Here is a 24053-nt window from a genome sequence, read left to right as displayed (position 1 = left end):
ATTCCCGTTTCGCAGAAGCAGTGCCTTGCACGAGTATGAACGCGCACCGGCTCCCGTTATAGTACGAACATCCGCGCCCTGTGGCGTGTTAAGAAGTATACAGAACCCAGTCTCTCGTCAATCTCTTTCGTCACCTCCGCAGTTGCGGGACACTTATTTGGCTTTTGCATTTGAGCCAACCGATGTACAATGGCCAGGATGTACAGTGGCCAGAACGTCTGTGAAAAGATGCCTCTTCTGGGAGGCTGATTTGTCGTCTACAGCTTAACAGGAGCTGGCAAAATTGTGGGCTGCTTTCTAAACATGATAGCTGCGTTGGCCTCAGAGACTTAGGATCGCAGCAGAGGGCAGCTCTGGTTACTGTCCTCAATCGCAAGCTCGGTCGATGTAAAATGCATGTGGCAGGTCATTTTGTTAAGCGAACACTTTGCCTACAATCAGATGAATTCAGCAACGAACCTTGCGACAAGCTCGGGTTTCGAATGCGTTGTCCGCCTATGGTAAAAATGACAGTTGACTGACGGCAGCCCCAGAGGGCACGGTGTAGGGTTGAATGACAAACTTGAATGGCTGTGCTCTTTTTTCCAAGTGTCGCCCCACGCTAAACTCCAGAGAACCTTCCACAATCACCACCGTACTGGACTTGATCGAGTTAATTCTTTGCGGAAAACTACGCGCCCTTGAACTTTTGTCCTGGTCACTATACACCACTCGTTGACGTGCTGAGACAGACGGATTGAACACCTACACATATTCCATATTCACCACTGGAATGCATCGGGGTGAACATCCGATGCAGAAAGCCGCTTTGACGTTAAAGCCAGTGGCGGCCACAAGCCATCCCTTTTCATACTGACTGGTTGAGCAGTACGTATGACATAAAAAAAGGTAAGCAGCTGGTGCATGGTATATGCACTCATGTTGTGAACATCGCTTTTCTTCTGTTCCTGCACTTGTCGATGTGTGGTGTATCATCCGTGGAAACACCTTTTCTTTCATAATATCTGTGGGAGTCTCCAGAATGCCGATCTCGCGGCATGGAACGAAAACGGGGAGGGTGACCTGTCGCTTGAAACAATAATTGTTTTCGACATTGCTGGCACTAACGAAAAACCAAACACACATTCTTTCGCTTCTTCCACTCTCCATCGCCGCGTTATACGAATCGCGGCAAACCCTGTCTCTGGGCGAAAACAGCGTACGTATTGTGTACTCAACCCTGCGACTGCGGCTGCTGAGCCTGTTCCGGCACACTGGGCGGCACAGGCGTTTGCTCCTTTTGTTCCGAAAGAGCAGCATCTGCTTCTCGTTTCATCATCTCAATAACCCTCTTGGCAAAGTAACCAGGATTCTCGATGTTGTATCCTCCTTGGAGAGCAGCAACATCGAAAAGTTGCAGTGCAACCTCCTTCGCCCTCGGGTCCGTGACGTCTCTCTTGACCTGCGAGGGAGACACCGAGACACACGACTACGTTCGCTTGCACGTTGGCCATTGCCAATGCAGTCAACAGATGCGACCTATAACGAAGCAAGAGCCGGCCGTACGCGGAATCCTGCAGCGCTTTCCTCCGCAAGGATGACCCTGTGAAAAATCCGTGTCACACCAAGAGTCCCTATTCCCGCATATCTGCAATTCCCCTGCCCAGTCGCTTTAGAATTTTGCTCTCCGTACATTGGCTTTCCTAATTTTTAGTCTCTCACCATGATGTCTAGACGTTGGATGATTGGATGGTAGGGGTTAAGCTCCAGGATCGGCTGATTAAGAGACGCCCCATACAGCTCTTGTTCACTGACGCCTTGCGCTGCGGCCTGTTGCTTCATGTACCGCTGCATGGTAGGAGACAGCCCGAAGTCACCTTGAACCAGAACGGCTGGTGACGTGAAGAGCCTGTCTGTGACATGCACATTGTGCACTCGTGAGCCCAGAATCTGCTGTAGCCACTCGCACAGGCTGTAGAAACAAGCGTAACACAGAAGACACAGAAACGCAGAAATCAGTCATCGAACTCAAGCCAAAGCAAACACCGATCTCCAAAGAAACGAGTCTCACACATATCACCAAGGCCTAAGCGGCGCCTATCACGTGCCCGCTGACATTTTTGTCGGTTGGAGAAATACAATAGTGTCATCTCGAAACACCTGCCTTCAGGGGGCGCCTTCGTACGGCTTGAATCGTTACGCAAACCCGTCGTAGAGACATTTGACACATCGTCAGCAAGATGATCCGTTTCACGGGGATGGAGTCAGTTACTTCTTTGCCTGTGTGCATACCTGCCCATCTGGACGCGCTTTGTTTCTATGCTCTCCGTATCCACTAAGCCGGGGCGGGAGTCACCAGCACCTGATCCCTTTGCGCCTGGCGGGTTTCCAAGGCGTCCCGCTCCGCCTTCTTCGCCTCCCAGTTTGAGATCCGCCTTGTTCACGTCAATCACTTGGATGCCTTTGAACTGGTTGATACTTAGACTGGCAAGGAAGAACTCGTCTAGTGGCTCGGTTCCAAAGATTACTTCGTAGCCGAGCTCACGAGGCAGCTCTAATGCAGGGCTTTCTTCTGCTGCCTTCCGGTTCTCTGCTGCCAGGTAGTATATTGCATTTTGTTTGCGCCTCAGAATGACACGACCCGACGAATTTGTCGGCAGCGGATCCTCTCCGCGGTCGATCTTATCATTCCTGGCCTTCATGCGTTCTACATATCCTGCTAAGTCGGTTGTCTCCTTCGGTGAAGCTGTGGAATAAAACTGAACAAGAGAAGCAAGATCTTCTTGGTTGTCCTTGTCTTCCACCGCCCCGACCTGAATACACAAACAGGATGCGGATGGTCGGGGCCTGATTTTTCCAGCTGAAGATGTATACCCACACACATGAACGTTTTGTACCCGTAAGAAGTAGCACATGTGGGCGGAAGTACTAACATACGCGGTTTCCGCCTTTCCCAGATGCGCGGCGTGTGGTGTTTGGAGGGAGTTCTTTTCCGAAACCCGCATTCCGCCAAACGAAGTCGAGCAGTGTGAGCTTGTGGAGCAAACGGCGGAAACTACAGACACGGACGCTTACACATAAACCGGTCAGGCAACTCGAATTTCACGCCTCGAACCAAGCCGTCGGGAGAGTGTCTCTTCCCAGCAAATTACACCACCATATCCGTACCCCCGTTTGACATCCACTTCGTCTGGACCGTCTACAGGAATCAGCTGCAAAGGGTGACTTCGTCCGCGCCGCATGAAAGTTGCTGAGTGCTCTTAGGACCAGTCCGACATTGCCGGTGGCTCTCCAGCTGGGGGAGAGCATGTCAGCTTCGAGACTACAGAACACTGTTTTCTCCACCACCTGGTGTTCGTCGCGTGCCTTCCACCTACAGCGCTTTCCATTTTGAAAGCTGTTTGAACTTGGGTCACAACTGTCTCCTTCGTTTGTGGCTTCCAAGCAAACACGACGACGGTAGGATATCGAAATCCACCACTTTTAGAGGTCATAGGCAGTCCTAGTTGCGAGTACGATTAGTACCATCGTACTGGGAGTGATGATCTCTGAGAAAAACTTGTTTGTATGCTTTTCTAGGGGTTCTGCTCTGCATGAATACATAGAGTTGGGGTGACTCCACCGGAACCAGGTACTTGTCGGCTATGACATTTCTGCTTGCTATTCCTACAGGTACTAAACTCTTTAACTGGCAAGTCACCTGTGCGGTTAGTCATACAACGACGCGAACGGTAGACCGATGGGCGGCCTCAGTTTCGTTCTTCTATTAACTCTTTTTTAGCAGTAGTTATGGGTAATGCAGGTATGGAGATTGCACTACTCGTCAAACTACATACCTTGACATATTTGCCGTAGTTTTCCCAGAAGCGTCTCCATTTATCTCCGCCTTCACGTTTCATATTCTTCATCATCTCCACCGCTTTCGCTGAAATGCGTTTGTTGATCACTTGCAGCATGCGCGACTTTTGCAAAATTTCCCGACCGACGTTGAGCGGTAACTCGTCAGAGTCGACCACGCCGCGGATGAATGTGAGCCATCTTCACACAGCAGACACGAACCCAGAAAAAGCGGTATTTGTGTGCGTATGCGTAACGGCCACCACGATCCGCCAGGCACCACTTTTTCAGGCCAACGAAAGCGTTCACGTCCTGCAGAAACCGGCGGCACAGGCAACACGCAGCCATTGCACCCCAGGCCTCCCGTAGACCACCAGGTTGGGAACTTACCGCGGGACAGCGTCGGCAAACTTATCGTTGATGAAGACGCGTTTGACGTAGAGTCGAATGCCCCTTGATTCCTCGTCGAACATGTTGCGCGCAAGTTCCCACGGCAACGCTCCGGGAATAAAGAGCAGTGCGTTGAATTCCACTTGACCTTCTACCTTCATGTGGACAAAACCGAGAGGATCATCGTAAGCCTGAACGACGGAAAACAGCTCAGAGGACGACACGCCTTCAAGCGACCAATGCCTGACCGGGCATGAAAACACACAGTCGAGCTCTAAAGCAATTGACGCACAGCTGGTAGCCCGCACTCGCACCAACTCTTGGTCCGATGACACTTCACGACTCACAGACACGCGGCCTCCCCATTCGTTCCCTGACCCTCCGCAGAGGGAGCGAAATCACCTCCTCTGTTGTGAGTGGAGACAGCGCCGTGTGGGAGAGAGCCTTCCCGGAGGCAAAGGAAAACCTATGAAGGGACAAAATCCCCCTAACGCTCCCCCGCGCTTTTTTTCCAGCTGGGGACGCCGGGCCGAGGGCATGCCTGGCTTGACAGCTCAAGTTGTCCATCGGCTTGTGCAGGGACAGAGATGTGCACTGGTTTCGCCTCCCAGGGGCAATCTCTCACACACCAGCCACCGACAGGCAGCGCTCATCGAAACCTTCACTGCCGCAGTCCGCGGAAACACAACCGCGACCGTTAGCAAAAAAAACACTTTTCAATGATAGAGACGCACACAGGGTGACAGGCCGAAGCCCAGATCTTCAGAGATAAACATTGATTCCGGTATCGCAAATCCTCTTCACACAGACACCCGACGAAGAGGGACGTCGGTAGAGGGAGCGAAATCATCATGCTGACCGTGGGTTCCTCCACAACACGCCTATCCACGTGAAATCGACTACACCGCGAAAACCGACACACAGCACATGCATCAAGGGGACATGTGATACAGCACCAGACCGCCGACCCGATCGTCAGAGATAAACATTGATTCCGGTATCGCAAATCCTCTTCACAGACACCCGACGAAGAGTGACGTCGGTAGAGGGAGCGAAATCATCATGCTGACCGTGGGTTCCTCCACAACACGCCTATCCACGTGAAATCGACTACACCGCGAAAACCGACACACAGCACATGCATCAAGGGGACATGTGATACAGCACCAGACCGCCGACCCGATCTTCAGAGATAAACATTGATTCCGGTATCGCAAATCCTCTTCACAGACACCCGACGAAGAGTGACGTCGGTAGAGGGAGCGAAATCATCATGCTGACCGTGGGTTCCTCCACAACACGCCTATCCACGCGAAATCGACTACACCGCGAAAACCGACACACAGCACATGCATCAAGGGGACATGTGATACAGCACCAGACCGCCGACCCGATCGTCAGAGATAAACATTGATTCCGGTATCGCAAATCCTCTTCACAGACACCCGACGAAGAGTGACGTCGGTAGAGGGAGCGAAATCATCATGCTGACCGTGGGTTCCTCCACAACACGCCTATCCACGCGAAATCGACTACACCGCGAAAACCGACACACAGCACATGCATCAAGGGGACATGTGATACAGCACCAGACCGCCGACCCGATCTTCAGAGATAAACATTGATTCCGGTATCGCAAATCCTCTTCACAGACACCCGACGAAGAGTGACGTCGGTAGAGGGAGCGAAATCATCATGCTGACCGTGGGTTCCTCCACAACACGCCTATCCACGTGAAAACGACTACACCGCGAAAACCGACACACAGCACATAAACACCGCGAAAACCGACACACAGCACATGCGTCAAGGGGACATGTGATACAGCACCAGACCGCCGACCCGATCTTCAGAGATAAACATTGATTCCGGTATCGCAGATCCTCTTCACAGACACCCGACGAAGAGTGACGTCGGTAGAGGGAGCGAAATCATCATGCTGACCGTGGGTTCCTCCACAACACGCCTATCCACGCGAAATCGACTACACCGCGAAAAACCGACACACAGCACATGCATCAAGGGGACATGTGATACAGCACCAGACCGCCGACCCGATCTTCAGAGATAAACATTGATTCCGGTATCGCAAATCCTCTTCACAGACACCCGACGAAGAGTGACGTCGGTAGAGGGAGCGAAATCATCATGCTGACCGTGGGTTCCTCCACAACACGCCTATCCACGTGAAATCGACTAGTGCTTCGTGACGAGTATCCCGAGACGGTCCGTCGGCCAAATGCGACAGCGTTCTTTGGGATCTTCAACACGGATGCTTAGGCGTCGTGCAAGCTTGGCACAGGGTCCGAAACTGCCCGACAAGTAGCGGCTTTCTCTCTCAACGAGATCCTAGGCGTTTCCCCACTTGATCCGGCCGGCAACCGCCGTTTGCTCGGGCACAGACGCGTGCGAAGCTGCACAACTGGTGAAGCCCGCCAAACACAAGCCGAGTCTCCCACCTTTCGACCTACGCAAAGACTAGGAGACTATACAGCTTCTTTCGTGCCCACCTTGAAGGTTGACTTGTAGAAGTCGACGTAGTCCTTGTCCGTTAGTTGCCTTTCATCCCTTCTCCAGATCGGCGGCTGCGTGTTCAGATGCTCCCACTCGTAGTACCGGTGAGTGACTGTCTTGAACTTTGTTCCTCCTGAGGAAGGATACCCGGGTTCTGTCTGTCGCCTTGCGCTCGCAGCGTCGCCGACTGGGCCAAGCTGGTCGTCCACGTTCTCGGGCGTCAGCCGCGTGAGGCCTGGAATCTGACCGTCCGGAGCGGGGGCGCTCGCCGGCGCATGCAGCTCCTCACTGCCTTCGGGGACGCGCTCGTACTCAATGCGCTCGGACCAGATCTGCACGGAGGAGGGACAGACGGCCGCGCGCGGTCGAGGACACACACGCAAAACATATGGGAGGGTCGGCCTGTGTGTCCGCACCGTGCCTGCGACGGAGTCTGCCCCCCCACCGCTTTTCTGGCTACCTCACGGTGCATGCATGTGCACGTGTGTCAAAGCAAAAAGACAGTGAACGGTGCCTGTGCGCCGGAAGGCTTCGCCTTTTCTCGGTCCTGTTCGCATCCGTCCCATGCGCGATACAGTTTGCTCTGCGCGTTGCAACGTCCCACGCTGTCGGCCCCGAGTCTGCTGACACGCGATTGCCGACGGCACAGGTCCGGGACTGCCGCGATGGCGCCTCACGTGGATGGGGAGTTGGATGAACTCGGAGTACTTCCGCATGAGCTCCTTCAGCTTGTAGTCTTCGAGGTAATCGTCGCTGTCTTCCTTCAGATGCAGCACGACTCGCGTGCCGCTCCAGTCCCTCGGGTCCTCTTCCTCATCTGCGGTCTCTGCGTTCTCCTCTCCCGTCGGACTCGCGACGCCTTCGCCGGCAGCGGCTGTCGCTTGGTCGGTTTTCTCCGCCTTCTGCTTCTTCCAGTGCTCCTGGAGGACTCTGCGCTCAGCCACCCACCGCGCTCGTTCCGCCTCCGCGTCGACCTGCTCGAGCGTGAACGTTTGTCCACACGTGCTTCTCCACTTCCACACTTCCCTCGCCTTCCCTGCCTGGTCTCCCTCGCTTCCTCCCTGCCAGGCTGTGCTGTACACCTCCACAGCGTCTGCCACCAGAAACGCGGAGTAGAAGCCCACGCCGAACTGGCCGATGAGTGAGGCCGCCTGATTGGAGGCGCCTGAGTCCGCAGCCTGCTGCTCCTTCAGTTGCTGCAGAAAGCGGTACGTGCCTGACTGGGCGATCGTTCCCAAGTTGTTGATGAGCTCCGCCTTGCTCATGCCGATGCCGTCGTCTTCAATGGTCAGAGTGTTTTTCTCGCGATCCGCCCGCACACGAATGCTGCCGCGAAACTTGCGGCCTTCCTTCTCCATCAGCATGCGCTTCTTGTCGCTCGCGTCCGCCGCATTGGAAATCAACTCACGCAAGAAGACGTCTCGGTCTGTATACAGGGAGTTCACAATGATGTCCAGCACGCGCTTCACCTCGGCCTGGAAGGGGAAAATCTCCCGGGCTTCCGCGGCATGCCCAGCTGCGTCAGCCGGTGCGTCTCTCGCTGGCGAACCGTCGGTCAGCGGTGCGGCGCACAATGCAGGAGACGCACTCTGTGAGGCCAGCCGGCTTGGGAGGCAACTCTGCTGCGGTGACGCCCACCGCCGCACAGCGCGCGACACGACGGCGGCGCGCCTCGGTGAAGAAACGAAGGCGTGCAGAGCCTGAGCAGACCCGCAGATACGGTTTGCTTGTGCGGAGAAATCAGCAGAAGCGAGCAAGTCCTGACGCTGTAGAACGGAAAGGGGAGAGGACAGAGGCGCCGAGGGCGGGGCGGGGAACGGGGAACCCCGCTGGAACGTAGCGACGAGAGAGGCCGGCAGATTCTGAGCAGAGAGAGGAGTGTACGAAGAGGAAAGAGGCGATACTCCTCCAGGGAGTGTGTCGCTTAGAACTGATAACCGAGAACTAGAAGGCGCCAGAGTAAAGCCCGAAACAAGGAGAAAAGGAGACGAGATCAGCAACAGAGACCCGAGCAGAGTGACAGCGGACGGCTTCGCGCGCGCGTGTCGAGCATGTTTTCGCCGGGAAAGAAGCCACATATCAACCCTGCAGCGGGAGGGACGAGCACGACAACTGCTGGTAAACGCCATGCCGCGTTCTGTCCAATCAGCCCCTGTACACGTTAGTGTCGAACGCGTGCAGGAGACGGCACGCGGGCCGCCGTCCTCCCTGTTGGTGGCCATGGACGGAGCTCGTGTGTGGGTATTCCCAGATGTACGACCAGGAATATCGAGATCGCAGGTCTCTCACACGGGAGGGAGAGAGTCCCGCAAAACATATTTTTTCGCTTTGTCGCTCTCTCTGCAGGCAACAGCGCTCTCAGAGTTTTTCCCCGGGGCACGAGAGAGACAAGAAGTCACGCGCAGGGACGTAGACTGCGCAAATGCGCAAACGCGCCACTCTCTCGCCTTCTTTTCACTCGTCCACCGACTGCGGCGCGCAACGCTGTGCCGAGTCCCCTCGCAGGCCGCCTTGTCCCCCGTTTCGCAGATATTTGCGCCGCACACAAAAGGGCCTTTTGTGGCGGAAAACCCGACTTTTGTCTACACACCTGCAGCGCCTCCATGCACGCCTCCTCCCCGTTGTCAGTTTTCACAACGCCCTGCCCGTTTTTGTCGATGACGCCGTCGACCACTTTTTGGAGAGATCACTCGAGCAGCCTTTTTCTCGTGGGGACACAAAACCCAGACAACGTTGGGGGGGTTGGCGACCGCTCTGCGTTCTCTGCGCGCGCAGAGAACGCAGAGCGGTCGCCAGCCCTGCAGTTTCCGCCCCGAGTTTGTCGCGATGACGCAGCGCCATCCGGGGCAGCGAGCGAACGGCGGAGGCGAGATCGGTCGCTCACAAACAACTTTTAGGAGCGTCGAGTTGCGCCGCGCGCGGGGCTGCGAGCGCGCAGCAGGTTGGCGTTCGAACTTGCGCGCGAGAGAGAGAGCCGATGAGACGGCATTCTCGCGCCGCCGCATTCGACGGAAAAGCGGTCTGTGCCGGATTCAGAGTTTCTCTCACATAAACCTTTCATTGAGAAGAGCGGCGCGCGCGCGTGTACGAGTCAACAGTTTCAGCTACTTTGCGTGGCGTATATCCAGAAATTCCCGAGAGGCGCAGTCCTCTTCGAGAGTGATTTGCTTTTTCTGTTTTTGTTTTTTTTGTTTTTATTTCGACTTTTCCGCGGCTCAGCCGCTCTGAAAAGAGGGTCGACATAATGGGAAACTGTTTGTCAGGCGGCTCCCAGCCATCCCGCGAGAACGGGTCTCCTGCCAGCCCCGCAAAACCCGCGACTCCTGCAGAACCCGCGGCAGCGCCGAGCGTACAGAAGGCGGAGTCTGCAGTTGAGCAAAAGAAAGAAGAGACGACTGAAAAACCCGCTGAAGAGGCCTCAGCTTCGGCAGCAACCGGTAGGAAGCGCACGTGTAAAAACGAGTCAACACAGCTCCCACACCACGCGCGCCGCGTAGCCGATTGCCACAGCCCGTTTGAGCGCGTTGCCGATGGGAGGCTGACTCAGTGGACGCGTTTGCGGATGGTTTTTGCTCGGCTCCCTCGCGTACACGGCTTTTCTCCGACGAAAATTGGGGATCTTTACCGGGAAAACCAGCTCGCCCACTGGCGATGTGCGGGTGTTTTTGAATGGGGTTGTGCGGCGGGGGGATCTGCGAAACAGAGGAAACTGCCCTTTGTGGTGTGTCGTGAATTTTCGCTAGATGTAGATAAAATCGAATGCACCGTCTAGTCTCTCTCTCTACATATATATAAATATATACGGCTCTTTCGTTGTAATGCGAAGACGTGCAGAAAACAGCCAGCTGGGTAGTAAGCGAGTTTTGCTTCGTGTACACCACGTACCGAAGAGATTGATGCGGCAGTTTGCGTACCAGTGTATAGGTACAAAACGCGACACATCTCTAGTCAAATTGCAACCGGTTACTGGATGCTGATGTGAAGGCTTGGAGGGGGTAACTGCCTCTTTAGAATCAGCCTACGAAATGTGCTAGTCTGTATTGCCAACGGCGGATCGGATGATGCAGGGTTATCCGGTCAGCTTAGGATAGTGTGAAGCGGTCTTCATGAATTGACAACTGGATTACGAACAGTCCGGCGTGTCGGTTGACTCTTGGGAGAGCGTGAGTTGTGCAGTCTGCTGGCGATGCTCGAGATCTTCTGAATGGTCCCGTTGAATCTTTCTCTGGTTGTGCTGCTTTCTGCAGAGCCCGCCGCAGCTGAAGCCGCTGAAGCTCCCGCAGCGACTACGGAAGCCGCAGGCGGCGAGAATGCTGAAGAAGCAAAGCCGTCTGAACCGGCGGCGGAACCCGCGAAACTTGACGTGGCTATCTCCGGGCCTCCCCCTCTGAAGGCTCCTCCGCCTCGCCCCCAGGCAACTCTTCAGTCAAAGAAGAGCGAAACGGCTGTCCAAGCTTAAAAAGCTCTTCGCTCTCAACTGGAGAATGACACGCATGTTCGCGGGATCAGGCTCTTTGCCCTTCCATTTCTTGTTTCTGTTCACTGTTCGCGAGTAGCACATGTGCCAAACGAAAATACGTGTGAAGTTGCATTTATACGGGTTTGTCGACCAATATCGTTTAACCGGAACTGCAGTCTCTGCGTCGTTCGAGAGAATTTGGAAGTGTGGCTGTTCGTTGTCTTTACACAACTAGGATGGACGAAAAACCTTGCCGCAGTCACGCCTACCAAGCAGGTAAAAGACCGTTTCCCATCTCAGCCATCGCCACCTGGGAAGGTGTTTTTCTCGGGTATGTGTCTGCGAGGCCGGCCGCTCCGACGTGTAGGTATTTTTGACTGGGGCTGGTCGTACCTATATGTGAGTGTTCACCTCAGAAAACTTCCATAGCCACGCCCAACAACCCGTATACGGAGAAGAGACAGACCCTTTCTGCGTCTTCTGTCACTATATGATGCTTTTTACTGTACCTGTCAAAAATATCTTCAAGCGTCTTGACTTGGCCATTTCTCGGGTGGAGAGACGGGAGACTGAAAATGGGCAGCGCGAAGGCGGGACATTTCGTATTTGTCGGACTTTTCCAGGATGGTACATTTGGATAAAAGGAGTCACTGGCGCGACAGACGATAATGGACGGAAAGTAGTTACGTTCGGGTGTATGTGTATATACATATATATATATATATATAAATCGAGAGAGCCACCGTATTTGTGTTTGCAACCAGTGTTCGGGATACGCCGCACAGCGCCGCTCCCAGTATGACACGTGCAAGTATCCCTGTGTGTCTCGTTTGTCAACTACGCCGAATCGTGTACGTTTTGGCGACGAAGCTTCTGGGTACGCAGAAAAAGGTGGATAGAATGTCTCTTGTCACCAGTGCGATTTCCTCCCGTTCTGACAGCGAGACAGCAACTCCATTTTCCAAAATAGATTCCGATCACTTGCTCATGGTAATGAGATCTAGACCTGAATGCTCGCTCATACATGAACGTGGCATCCCCGAAATTTGTTTCAGAGGTGTGCCGCGTGAGCACTTTTTTGTCTGAAAGGGTGGAAGGCACGTTTCGGTCTTTTTCTTGTTTGGGTTGTCGATCGGCTCTATATCACGATGTGTGACGAGAGACTGCCCATGGACACAAGAACAGGCGGCGCTTCGCCCCGGGGAGTGTTTCAAGATTGTATGGAAGCGACTATATGCACGTTGATTTCCCTTTGGGGGACAGGAGGAAATTCGCCTGGAATACCTTTAGGTCCTTTCATCGCTTCAGCGTTTCGAAAGAACTTAGAATTGTGAGCATCCATGCGCGAGCACTGAGACCCTTGGTTTTTTCAGGCACGAGCGGTTTAGCTTCTACACATGCAGACCTCTTTATCTAGACCTTATTGACGGGTTTTTTCTGCTTGCTCCGTCTTCACAACGATCCTGCGATTTTTAGAGCACTGGATACCGCTCATATGAACTTGAATCTCAACTGAAGAGGACTAAAGACGCATATACGACTGACACATTGGAGCCAGAGGCTGGCTGGCATGCCTGGCGAATGACGTAGTGTTCATGCCGTTGCTGGGGTTTAACTTTGTACAAGCGAGTCATGAGACCGAGTCGTCACGAGAGTGCCTAGTTTTCCTCTGCGGTGTAGTGCCATGGCTGCTGCGATCCGCTAGTTTATGACAATGGCTTCAATCTTGACTACGATTTTTTCTCTCCGAGCCATAGCTGGCTGACATTTGAGTTCGTAGACCCTCACTGGATAGGAACAGTGGTGACGGTTCGCCACAAAGGCTGTCTCACACGACTCTTGCGGCGTTGCTGCCTTATCCCGTGGTAGTTTATGGTAAACATTCACAGGATACGTAGCTGGGCAGGATTTGCGGGTTCTTCGCATGCGCCCGATCACGTGATTGGCCTCACACATGTGCACGGTGCCGTCAGCTTTGGGTTCAAGTTCATCTACCTTGATGTAAGCAAATGGTTTTGTCAATCCTTCATTGTCTTCTTGCTTACTCCAAATATGGAGCGGGCTCTCGCGACAAAGTGATCACTTGTGCGGCGCTGTTGTCCATTTGCTTCTACTGTGAGGTCACCCACAGTTCTGGTCTAGGTATTGAGCTGTCCATGTGCATCTGTGCATCTGCCTCGATATATGCCTAACATTTAAGTAGTATACAGTTGTGCGTACTAAAGTACTTGTGTATTCATGGTTGTACACCTCTTAGTCGTGCCGGCGCTGGAGCAGTCAATGGTGATCCGCCACTGCATATCTTTTTGAAGGATCAACTTGCCAATTTGGCACCGATTCCTTCCTTTTAGCAAGAAAACCCCGCGTTTTGTTGCGGAACGCTCTGAAAATCAAGGGATGTTCCAGTGGCAGAGATTTCCTGTCGTGACACCACTTTAGCGCTGCTTGTGCCGGCCGCGCGTTGTGGCTCCCTGTCTCACAGCTCCCCCCTCTCTCCTGCCTTGCCCAGTCTCTGTGAAGGTCGTGTCTCCCTTTTTACGGGACCGCACGAAAAAATCCTTCCTCTGCCGCGCAGACCCGATCTTCTGCTCGGCTCCGCAACTCGAGCCCGCACCATCGTCTTTCCATGTTTTTCTGTGTGGCCTTCGTTTATGTTCTTTTCCCGGTCGATTTCATTTCGGTAGTCGTTAGATACGTTTGCATGCGACCTACCGCGGCACAGAACGAGACGGCCCACGGCCTTGTTGCTACGATATGACTCGATGCTCAAACAACGTCGATGTTCTTTCTGAGGGACGGGGCAGAGCCGTCTGTTCGTTTTTTCGAGTTTTTTGTTCGTGGCCTGCAGGGGGGAGAACCGAGACAGCTGGCGCTTTTTTCCTAAACAGGCACGGAAGAGGAGCGTCTTCTTGTCTAGAGTCATTTTTCCACTTGCCGCTTTTCTTTTCGCTGTCAGTCTCGACCATGAAGCTTGCGCCGCGTAGCTGTCGTTTCCGATCATTTGGTCTGTGACTGCTGGTTTCCGTCTTTTTTTCTTCCCGACCAGAACTCGTCGGGCTCAGCAGCTAGCATTCTAGCCTTCGTCTCTCTCCGACCCTGCGCAGTTCCCTGGGCATCGCACCTCGCATTGCAAGGCATGCATGCATTGCTTGCTTCTCGCGAAACATGAATCAAAACTGAAAACATGCTGTCTCGGCTGTGCAGCACAAACAGCACGAAGGCAGTTGCCTTCTTGTACGGCGACCAGCTGCTGTGTGCCGGTGTGGGGTCTGAGCTCCGGGTGTACTCGTGCTCTTCCTCTTCTTCGGAAGTCGTCCAAGACGGTACTGCGGCTTCGTTAGACCCGGAAAAGGCGAGAGCCAAGGCCACGGACGCGGAAGAAAACGCCGAAGCACATGACAAACAGACACAGTCGTCGGCCGCGGACGGACTGCCGTGCACGTCCTGCCTGCATCGGCCTGCAAAGAATCGACCCTTTGATTTTTCGTGGGGTCTCGTTGCAAGCGCTCGCTTTTCTTCTGCAACCCATATCCTAGGTCTTTCCACGTCTTCAGGATACATCGCCGCCTATGGCCTGGGCCACCTAGTTCTCTACCAGTTACAGTGGATCGAAGATTTCCCCCGAACTCCCGCCAAACCCAGGAGAGACAGGCAAACGCACGCTTCTGATTCTGCCTACGGAGTCGACGTTTCACCGAATGAAACGGCGCACGCGTCTCGCTCGTCGGAAACCCAGTTCCACAACCGCGTCGAAGCCACAGTGGAGAGGAGCGCATCGCAGTCTCCTCGGGCTGGTGCGCGTCTCTCACGACTTCTTCGCTACTCGTCTCGCCAATGGATCCTCGACGTGCGCTTTTTGAGTACCTCAGGTTCCCGTGAAGCAACTGAACGCGGCGGAACAGTGGAAGAGAGGCCGTCTCCGCCCTGTTGGCCGTTCTTACTCGTCGGCTTTGCCCTTGGAAGAGTTGACTTGTTGGATTCGGCGACAGGCACACGCCTGGCTAGCTGGACATGCACAGATCGAAGTCTCCTTTATTCCCTGGCCGTGCACATTCCCCGTTCGTCCTGGAGCTCAAAGAGCGAAGCCGTGGACTGGCTGCACTGCACGGCTCCAGAAAACAAAAGTGCACTGGCGGGCGAGGCAGCCCATGGTATTCGTAGAGATGCGCGAGAAAATAACTTCCCCGCTCAATCAACTGCGTCCATAACCGTCGCGAGTGGAACCGTGTACAGCAGCATTCTTCTGTGGAACCTCGGCGTTCGTCAGTCGGCAGAAAACAGCGGGATCGAAACCGCAGGTGGGGCGCAGCACGGGGGCAAAGTGAGCATCCTAATGCCTTTGAGCGATGTGGGTCAGAGCCGAGCAGGGTGCACGGCAGGTGGAGAGCCGCTCGTGAGGTGCGATCGCTCTACAGATGCTGTCGTGCCGGGGCCATCGGAGAAGGGTCAACTGCCTTCGGAAATGAACTTTTCATTGTCAGCTCACGGAAGCTCGAGAGACATGGTGCCGCCGAATACCGCAGTCGCGCCGACTCAAGTTCTTAAGGGTCATCGTGGAGTCATTTTCAAGGTGCGGTTCTACCTCGAAGGGCTGCTGTTGTGTTCAGCGTCGGACGATCGCGAGGTTCGCCTATGGTGGAAGTCTTCTGGGCGTCCCCAGGAAGCCGGCCGTATCGAAAGGGAGACAAGAGAAGAAGAGAGAGAGGACAGGGGAGACGAGAGAAGGAAGGAAAGTGAGGGGAATTCACGCGGCGAGCCGGCTCGTGAGTCGCCCTCCGGACTCGAGAGGTCCCAGCGGGCGGCACCGTTTTCGGATGATCTGTGCTCGTCAGAACAAGCGAGAGGTCCAGAGGCGGAATACGCATGCGTGGCGATCCTTGAAGGACATCGGTCGAGAGTGTGGGATATCGCGCTCTTGGATATTTCCTCCGATCGGTCTTCTTCCTGGGGGCCGGGGTGGCCCGTGCCGCAAGGCAACTGTGGTGAGGGAGTGCGTTTCTCGTCAGGCATGCTGTTCGAGGAAGCGCAACAGAGATATTTGATTGTCTCTGCTGGCGAAGACTCCAGCTGTCGGATCTGGTCTCTCCGTGGCGAATTTCTGTACAGCCTCCTGGGCCACGCAGGACGAGGAGTGCGCGCAGTGTGTGCTCCAGAACCGGACAGCATTTCGGGGCGCTTGCCCGTGATTGCCTCGGGAGGTGAAGACGGCGACGTAAAGCTCTGGTCTCTGGGCGATTCTCCCACCTTCGTGGAGATCTTGGAGTCCCGCTTCAAAAGGCTGGGAGCGCAGGCTGCATGTGCAGGCCTCAACTCGCCAGAGAACGGCAACGCGCGCGAAACGGGGCCCATCCAACAGCACGGCAGGTCGACGTGCCAGCCAGGAGGCGTGCGCCGCGCGACCGTGTGGAACTGTCGAGATCACAGCGGTCCAGATGATTTTGTACGGGAAGTGCGTCTCTTGGATGGCGACCTTGCCGTTGTCGCGACAAATTTCGGCTGTGTGTATTTCCTCAGTCTGAATGCCGCCCGCCGCGGCTGTTTTTCTCAGAAGGAATCCGATTCAAGCCTCGGCTCTTCCTCTCTCCACGGTGATTCAGCACAGGCAAACAAAGCGTCGCTGGTTTCTGAAGAGGCGGCGAATGACGAAGTCGCCTCTGTCCTTCTGGCCAAGGTCCCAGCCGTGCTCACGTGCCTCCGTGTCCTCGATGGGCTGACCACAGTGGGCTGCGCAGATGGGACGTTCTTCGCCTTCTTTCTCTCTCCCGAGAAGCTGGCGGTTGCGAGGGAGTCGCGAGACACGGGACGCACGTCCGAAGAGACCAGAACAACGGAACCCGCACTCGACCCTCCGAGGCGGTGGGCGTGCTTTCAACGTGCCCGAGTCGGGAACCTTTTCCAGGTTGCTCTGCCTGTCTCACAAAGCGAAGTTCTCGCTCTGGCGCGTCATGGACCTCTCGGCAGCCTGCACGCGGCGGCGAGGAGTTCCTTCTCAACCCGAAGCTACTGGAGCGAAGTTGGTGATCGCGGCGATCTTTCTCCAAAGATACGGGAATTTGGCGTTGACTTGAGGTCTACAGCGCCGTCTTCGACTGGCGTGTCTGCGTCAGCAGCTTGCTGTGAGGCCGCAGCGCGTGCAAGCAACGCTGCGGACGTGTCCGTGGAACCTGGCGACTCCGTCGACCCCCCGTCTCCAGTCGAAAACATTGTCGTGGCCACGGACCACACAGGGGCCGTTTCCTTGTGGTCGGTTTCAAGTGGCTGCGCGAAGAAAGTGCGCCACGCATCTGCGCATTCGGGGAGGACCCGGTGTGGACCGAATGGATCGGTACAGTCGCCCGAGTCCCCAGAAATGAACGATTCTGATTTTCCAGCACCCTCAGACAGAACCGATCGCGCCTTGCAGCGGGCGCACGAGGACACGGCTACGGTGTCTGACCCACTGGACGGCCTGCGTACAGAGCCTGCTGTTCAATGGTTCGCATCAGCGCAACTGACCCACGCAGGCGGCAGCAAGGCGGATGCATCGCGCTGTTTCTCTTGCTTAGGTTTGCTCTGCACAACAGACGCACCGCGTGGGACGCGTGAGGCTTCAGGATCTGGAAGCGACGGGGGAGCGCGAGAAGACCCGCTCGGCGGCCGGTCGTTGTCCGTCCTGATCGTCCTAGGCGACGAGGTGGGAAGTTTGCATGTCGTCCAAGCTGTGGTTCCAGAAAGGCAGCCAAGGATAGACGGAGCACCTCAGCCTGAAGCGAGGCAGTCAGAGAAAACGATTGAGAGGAAGCGGGTGGCTTGGGCGTGGTCAGCGGCCAGGAGCCGGCTAGCACATACAGTGCATGCGGCACACAAAGGCAAGAAAGTGTGGGATGTGGCGGCACATGGCAACTTCCTCATATCTTGTGGAGGGGACGGGACTATTCTCTTTCTGCAGGTCACAAGACACAGCGACGGTCCGAAGCTGCCGAGAGGCCACCTGTCTCGGCTCGGCCAAGACGGCGACTTGGGACAACGGATTTCAGAGGACAGCCAAGCATTCTTTCCTTTCTCTGTCTCGATCTCTCCCGTCTCGTGTGTCAAGTTCCCCCATCTGACCCTCATGCATTCTCTCGTTCCAACGGAGACGGCGCCTCCGTGGTGGTCCGAGGGCGATACATACCACGGTGAAGCAGCAGCAGGTAGCTCTGGCGGGGATGCCGGCCCTCTGAGACACAACTGGTTGTGCGCCTTCCGCACGGCGGATTTCGTGCTCTTTGATTTGAGGACTTCCATGGAGCTGATGCGTGTGCGGTGTGGGAACAGTCGCCGACCGCTGGATTTCCACCGCGAGAACTCCCACCGATACACTTTCACGAGTGCAACGAAGCATCTGCTTTATTTCCACCTCCATGGACGAGCAGACTATCCGGCGTCGGCCGAGAAGGTGGCAAACGTAGACCTCGTCGAGGCCACACCAGAGGGCGAAGGGAGGAATCCTGTCACGTGCACGGCAGGTGAACGCGATCGTATCTCGGGAGAGAAGAACGGTGGGGGACAGGACCACGGCGACACGCCTGCGAGAGGGTTGCATGATGGGAGCGCAGTGGCAGACGACGTTTCCCAGGATGCTCCTCCTGGCTCACCCCTCCAGGAGGAGGCACGGAGGAGTGCTTCTTTCAATCCGGGCTTTCACGGGAGGGAGGTCTGGTCGGTTTGTTGGTTGGACGAGGAAACGCTGGCCACTGGTGGCGAAGACAATTCGGTCAAACTTATCAGCGTCGCGGAGGACTCATCCCGACAACCCACTCAGGCGGATCCACGAGGCCTCGCGTACCAGCTGGGGCAACGGGCGACGGCGAACTCCAGAACAGCTGACGGGGCCGCTGTGCCCGAAAAGACTCGTGGCAGGTCCCCTGAACGTACAAGTAAAAAGCAGTTTACTTCTGGTAGACCCCTGTCTCTCTTACGCCCGCACCCCCTTTGTATGTCCAGCGCAAGTCCGTCCAAGTGGCTTCTTCAGGTGCTTCAAACGGGCGTGCACCACACTGCGGCTGTGCGGTGTGTGCGACTACTTGACTGTCTCCGCCCCGAGAACTGTCTCGCGTCTCAGGCCGCGCCACGGGTGCTAGTGAGTGTTGGGGCCTGCAACACTGTCAGTCTTTTCTTTGTCGATCCTCCCGCGCCGCGCACGGGTGAAGCTGATGGTGTTTCAGCTGTGTCGCCGAAAAAAAATCCGTTGCGCATGAGCCACGCACTCTCTGTGAGGCTCTCCAAACGAGGACAGGGCACCGAGGTTCGCTTGAACGGGGCGGACGGATTCATAAAGAGACGTTGCCTCCCGAAACAAGCGGAGGGAAGCAATGCCGAGGAGACACAGAGCAGCGATTGCCGTGACGCGAGCGAGTCTCTGACTGTGCACATCTGGACGGCTGCGTCGTCGGCGGAAGTCTCGTATCTCGAAGGGACACTTGAGCTCGCAAGATTCAAGAAATCCAATCACTTGGCAAACAGGGACCGGGGCCGGAACAGTCGTCTCGACAAGAGAGCATCATGCTCCCTAGAAGGAGCAGCACTGTGCATCCGTGTCGTTCGTCTAGACGTGCACGCAAACGATGTTAGAGGGTGTTCATGTGCACGTCCAAAGGCCGAGTTTGATACAGGGAGGCACTCAAGTACAGAAACGCAGAAGGTCCTCATACTGACTGGGATGACAACAGGAGACATCGCGGTGTTTATGGGGGACGCGAACGTTGCAAGACCTCGATTGGAACGATTAGGGACTCTGAAAGGACACCAATGCGGCGTCAACGACTTAGAGGTGGCCGAAATACAAGCCGCTTCGGAGGCAAAGGCGGCGAGCGACGAGTCGGCCGTTTCACATGCAGCGTTGTGCGCCTCTTCCCTTGCGGAACCCCAAAATGAATCTCATAGGTACTGCATCGCGTCATGTGGGGATGACCAGTCAGTTACGGTTCAATTTATTTGTGTAGAGCACACGGGACGCAACGTGTCTCCCTACTATCTTAGAGTGTTATCTGCTTTTAGAGTCGAAAACGCTCACTCGTCATCAGCAAGAAGCTGCGCGCTGTTCTTCCCCCTTTTGTTCACTGTAGGTTGGGATCGGTGGGTGCAGGTGTGGATGATTCGGCAAGGTGTGGTACCTGGTGGACGCGATGTACGAAAAACTAGTGCATCTCGTTTACTGGATCGAGCGGAGATTATCGAGCCCCCGTGGGCCACGAGAAAACAGTCGCTTACTGCCCAGAGGTTGAATGCGCGATCGGGGGAATGCCAGCAGCGGCAATATTGGGGAGCGCCTACAGCGATCGGCGAAGCACAACATGAATTTTCGCTGGAGCGTGTGGACGCAATCAAAACGTCTGTTGCGGATGCCGCTCATTTGGACGGATGGGCTTCTGCTTGCGGTGTTCGTGTATGTGTAGTGGGCAGCTCTGGCGGTATTGAATGCTTCCAGTTCCGAGAGTAGAACTGTGAATATGAGTCTTCTGCAGGTTCGCAGCGACTGATCCGCATACACATTCATAATCAATTCAGTTTTTTGTTACCTGGCGTTCGCTGAGTTCAAATGTTGCATCATCTTGCCCGCGGTCTCAAGACACACCGTTCGGTCTATCGCCGTCTCTAGGATGCTCATCCAGAGAACCGTTTTCTCGCCAATGCACGCTCTTGGAGTGATTTACCGATCAAATCAGGGAGATGTAGACAACGATCGTGTCTAAGTGTATTGAGAAAAAGTACTCCAGTTGGTGATAACACTGATAACCAGTGTACTACCTGCAGCCCGGTTGGCGTTTTTAGTGTCTCTGGGAGGTAGTGCAACGCATATATACGGAAATTGACGTATTTAGCGTAGGGACAATTGGCAACAAAGAAACGTGCTTGAAAATGTTGGATGCGCATTCGAGCCCGTCAGTATCCAAGGCTAGCCTTTGCCCGTCACTATGAGCTTGCCACACACTGGCGTCCCCCATCAAAGAAGCTGCTTAGCTAAATTTTACAAGTTTCAACACACGCCAAATAAAACGTAGTTGAAAGGGCCCCTCACGACCCACCCTTGAAATGCTGTGTTCCACGGGAGCCCGAGACCGTTTTTTCGAACTTCTCTTTTTCCGCAAATATGCCATTCTTTCAACGGCACTTTTATTTCTTCCGTCCTGTTACACGATGTGAGAGTCAGTTGGCACAGTACCCGTAAGGAAGACTTTCCACCACAAGTCTTCAAGATCAGTTTTTGCCGGTTGTTCCCAAGGCTTCGGAGAGGAGCAGAAGTGCAATATTTTGATCGGCTTGACAGCATTCCAGTAGCCTTTGTGACTGCAATACGTCATATGATACAGTGTACGTAGAGCATTATACCGGAAGGGCAAACGCGCACCAGCAGAGCTTTCATACCACGATGAGAAATACGCATTCAAAAACCCTGTGTCGCCTCCATCATATGAGGGTAAACGCTCTATCGCGGCTATCATCTTCCCGTACTCGCCGAGGTCCGGCTTCAACACCACGACCCCCGCATTAAATTTATCAGGAGGGAAAATATCAGGAGCAAAGGCGGGTAATGGTTTCCGAAGAAACAGCTCATCTACGGGACCCAAAACTATACAATCCGCGTCGATGTACACAATCACATCGAAGTCAACCTGCTCCCATGCGCGCAACTTGGTAAAGCAGTTCTTCCAGCTGTCAACAGGACACTTGTTTCGTTCTTTTTCAGGATAAGCAATAGAACCAACGAGACGGGGAATGACACAAACGCTATTATCCTCTCCATTCACCCTCTGCAAGGCTTTTTCTGAACGTCTACGTTCTGCTTCTTTTATACGCTCTGAATCGCTACAAACTCCACGCTTGTCACGTTCGACAGAGTAACTCGCGGCGTTCAAGTTTCTGTCTTCGAGTGTGTGCCAGTTTCTACCGGCGGTGGCCTCTGGCCCGTGAGAACTTGAGATGGCACCCTTCTCTTTTCCCTGTTCCTCCACTGGGGGTCGCGCATCCTCGCTCGCCCAGGTTCTTCGACGTTTGTGAAGCAGCGCTTTTAACGTACTCTGAGAAACACCAGATGTGTACAAAAGAAGCACAGGATAAGGCGTCTTGGTAGCCTCGAGTGACTTCAACAGCGCCTCTACACCGTAGTAGAAGGAGTTGTCTGTCAATAGGGTAGCGTACGCGTACCGAGGAGACATTGCCTTTGAAAAAGGGAAAAGGAAAAAACTGGCGAACGTTTGCTTCAGAGAGAAGAAAAACGTCGTTTTAATGAAACGACAACACAACTGTACTACCGTGAAGAACACCTACAGAAGCGACGGCCGAAGACGAGACACCTGGCGTACGGTCTTTCAGAGAGGAACACCGATTTTGTATTTAGTGCATCTTTGTCTATGTATATTATATACGTAGGCATACGCAATGCGGATGAAACCACTAAAAATAGGAACATACATACATATGCGGTCCTCCAGACCTGCGGGGTACTTGTGTGTGCGTGTGCGTTTTTTGCAGGCCAATCGAGCTGTTGGGGAACAACGCATTCGGCTACTGTTTGCAGCACACGTGTGCCCCCCCCCCCCCCCCCCCCCTCGCTGTCCGCTCGCTGGTGCCTGCAAAATGACTTACACAGCTGCAATAAAAATACAAGTGCGTCGCCGAGTCTTACCATGAGATAATGCCCTTCCACAACTTTCGCGTTCTTGCAAATCTGTGCTTGCGGTGTACAATTCTGGGTACTTAGGAAATCTGCATTTTCCTCTGAAAACGCGTGGAAACGGCGCGATTTCATGAGGCTCGCACGGTCACCTGTGAACCCCTAGTCGCCCGCCAACGAGGTCAATCCAGCGAGGATCCGCGTCTCGGGCTGTCCCACGATTCCTCATCTCTCCCTGCACTTACCCGAGATAAAGCAATGGACTTTTCTTCCTCTCCTTCTGTCCAGGTCATTGGAAAGTGTCCCTGGGGAACGCTCGTCTAAAATCACCAATTTCACGCGTGCAGTACTGGTCATGTGCATCCAAGCGATAGTTCTCGGTCGTCCGGCAGCAACGATGTGGCTGCAGCTGTGAACATCAGATTCTTTTTGCGGGTTTTGATCTAGCATACCGAAACTGCATTATACCGATATTTTTAATACCGATATATGCTGGGGATGCCAGGCTGCTTTGTGAGGCTGCTGCCTCTGCCGAGAGAGTGACAAGCGGTGGAAGGGGAGGATTTGGCAACTGTCCTTGCAGCCCGTCGATAGAACATGATTATTGTTACACATATGAATTGTAGTAATGTCGGTTTTGCCGTCCCTATTTGTTTTTAGCCCTCCTCCCCTTCATTTGTCTCTGTTAAGATACGCCCTTGGAAGGAGGTGACAGCCATTCTGTCCAACCCCCCCGCCGAAGAAAATTCCACAGTTCCACGGGTGCCGCGCGAGGGCACTCAACGAGGCCGAGTAGCGGCTCGAGTTCGATATTCGGTCACTTGCGTCCGGCAACATGTATGCGTATTGGATGTGTCCAAGTGGATATTTGTGTGTAATCAGGTGTCGCCACAAGTGTATTGTGCATTGGATAGGAAGTTGTTGTGGCGATTTTTCGCTTTGAATTCGTAAATTTGTAGACAAATGCCTTTTTTTGAGTTTCTTCTTCTTGGAGGAAGCAACAAATACGGACATTCAGTTTGCGTCTTGCGTGTCGTCTGAGCGTAGTTGGTGACTTGACTTTCGTCGAAGGGAAGTTGAGGGGACGCAATTAGTTTTGTAGATTTTTTCTTCGCAAGAGACGCAGGAAAGTTGAACTTCAGGTTTAGAGAAGGAGACGAAGAAGGGGAGGAGAGGAGTGACAGACGAAGAACGAGGACACGAAGAGCCACAAAAAGAACAGAGAAACACGAAGAAGTA

The 24053-nt window shown here is 54.4% G+C and overlaps 4 protein-coding genes across 4 annotated transcripts; 2 read left to right on the top strand and 2 right to left on the bottom strand.

Moving 5' to 3' along the window:
* Positions 1-1213: 1213 nt before the first annotated feature.
* NCLIV_054510 (putative heat shock protein 90) lies at positions 1214-9325 on the bottom strand (the record flags this gene model as incomplete). The annotated part of the gene is made up of 8 exons (XM_003885005.1): positions 1214-1441; positions 1702-1951; positions 2272-2792; positions 3816-4017; positions 4207-4397; positions 6717-7052; positions 7398-8582; positions 9311-9325. The coding sequence occupies 8 exons, from the start codon at positions 9323-9325 to the stop codon at positions 1214-1216; spliced, it is 2928 nt and encodes a 975-aa protein (XP_003885054.1).
* Positions 9326-9964: 639 nt separating this feature from the next.
* On the top strand, positions 9965-11179 carry NCLIV_054500 (hypothetical protein; the record flags this gene model as incomplete). Its single annotated transcript, XM_003885004.1, has 2 exons — positions 9965-10157; positions 10968-11179. The coding sequence occupies 2 exons, from the start codon at positions 9965-9967 to the stop codon at positions 11177-11179; spliced, it is 405 nt and encodes a 134-aa protein (XP_003885053.1).
* Positions 11180-14363: 3184 nt separating this feature from the next.
* Positions 14364-20639, top strand: NCLIV_054490 (putative WD-repeat proein; the record flags this gene model as incomplete). Its single annotated transcript, XM_003885003.1, has 1 exon — positions 14364-20639. One exon carries the CDS (start codon positions 14364-14366, stop codon positions 20637-20639), a length of 6276 nt encoding a protein of 2091 aa, XP_003885052.1.
* A 691-nt stretch (positions 20640-21330) lies between these two features.
* On the bottom strand, positions 21331-22356 carry NCLIV_054485 (uncharacterized protein; the record flags this gene model as incomplete). Its single annotated transcript, XM_003885002.1, has 1 exon — positions 21331-22356. One exon carries the CDS (start codon positions 22354-22356, stop codon positions 21331-21333), a length of 1026 nt encoding a protein of 341 aa, XP_003885051.1.
* Positions 22357-24053: the final 1697 nt, after the last annotated feature.

The sequence above is a fragment of the Neospora caninum genome, chromosome XI (assembly GCF_000208865.1).
Source record: "Neospora caninum Liverpool complete genome, chromosome XI".
Taxonomy (NCBI): Eukaryota; Apicomplexa; class Conoidasida; order Eucoccidiorida; family Sarcocystidae; genus Neospora; species Neospora caninum.
The sequence above is the reverse complement of the archived record's forward strand: the minus strand, read 5'-3'. Positions and strand labels throughout refer to the sequence as shown.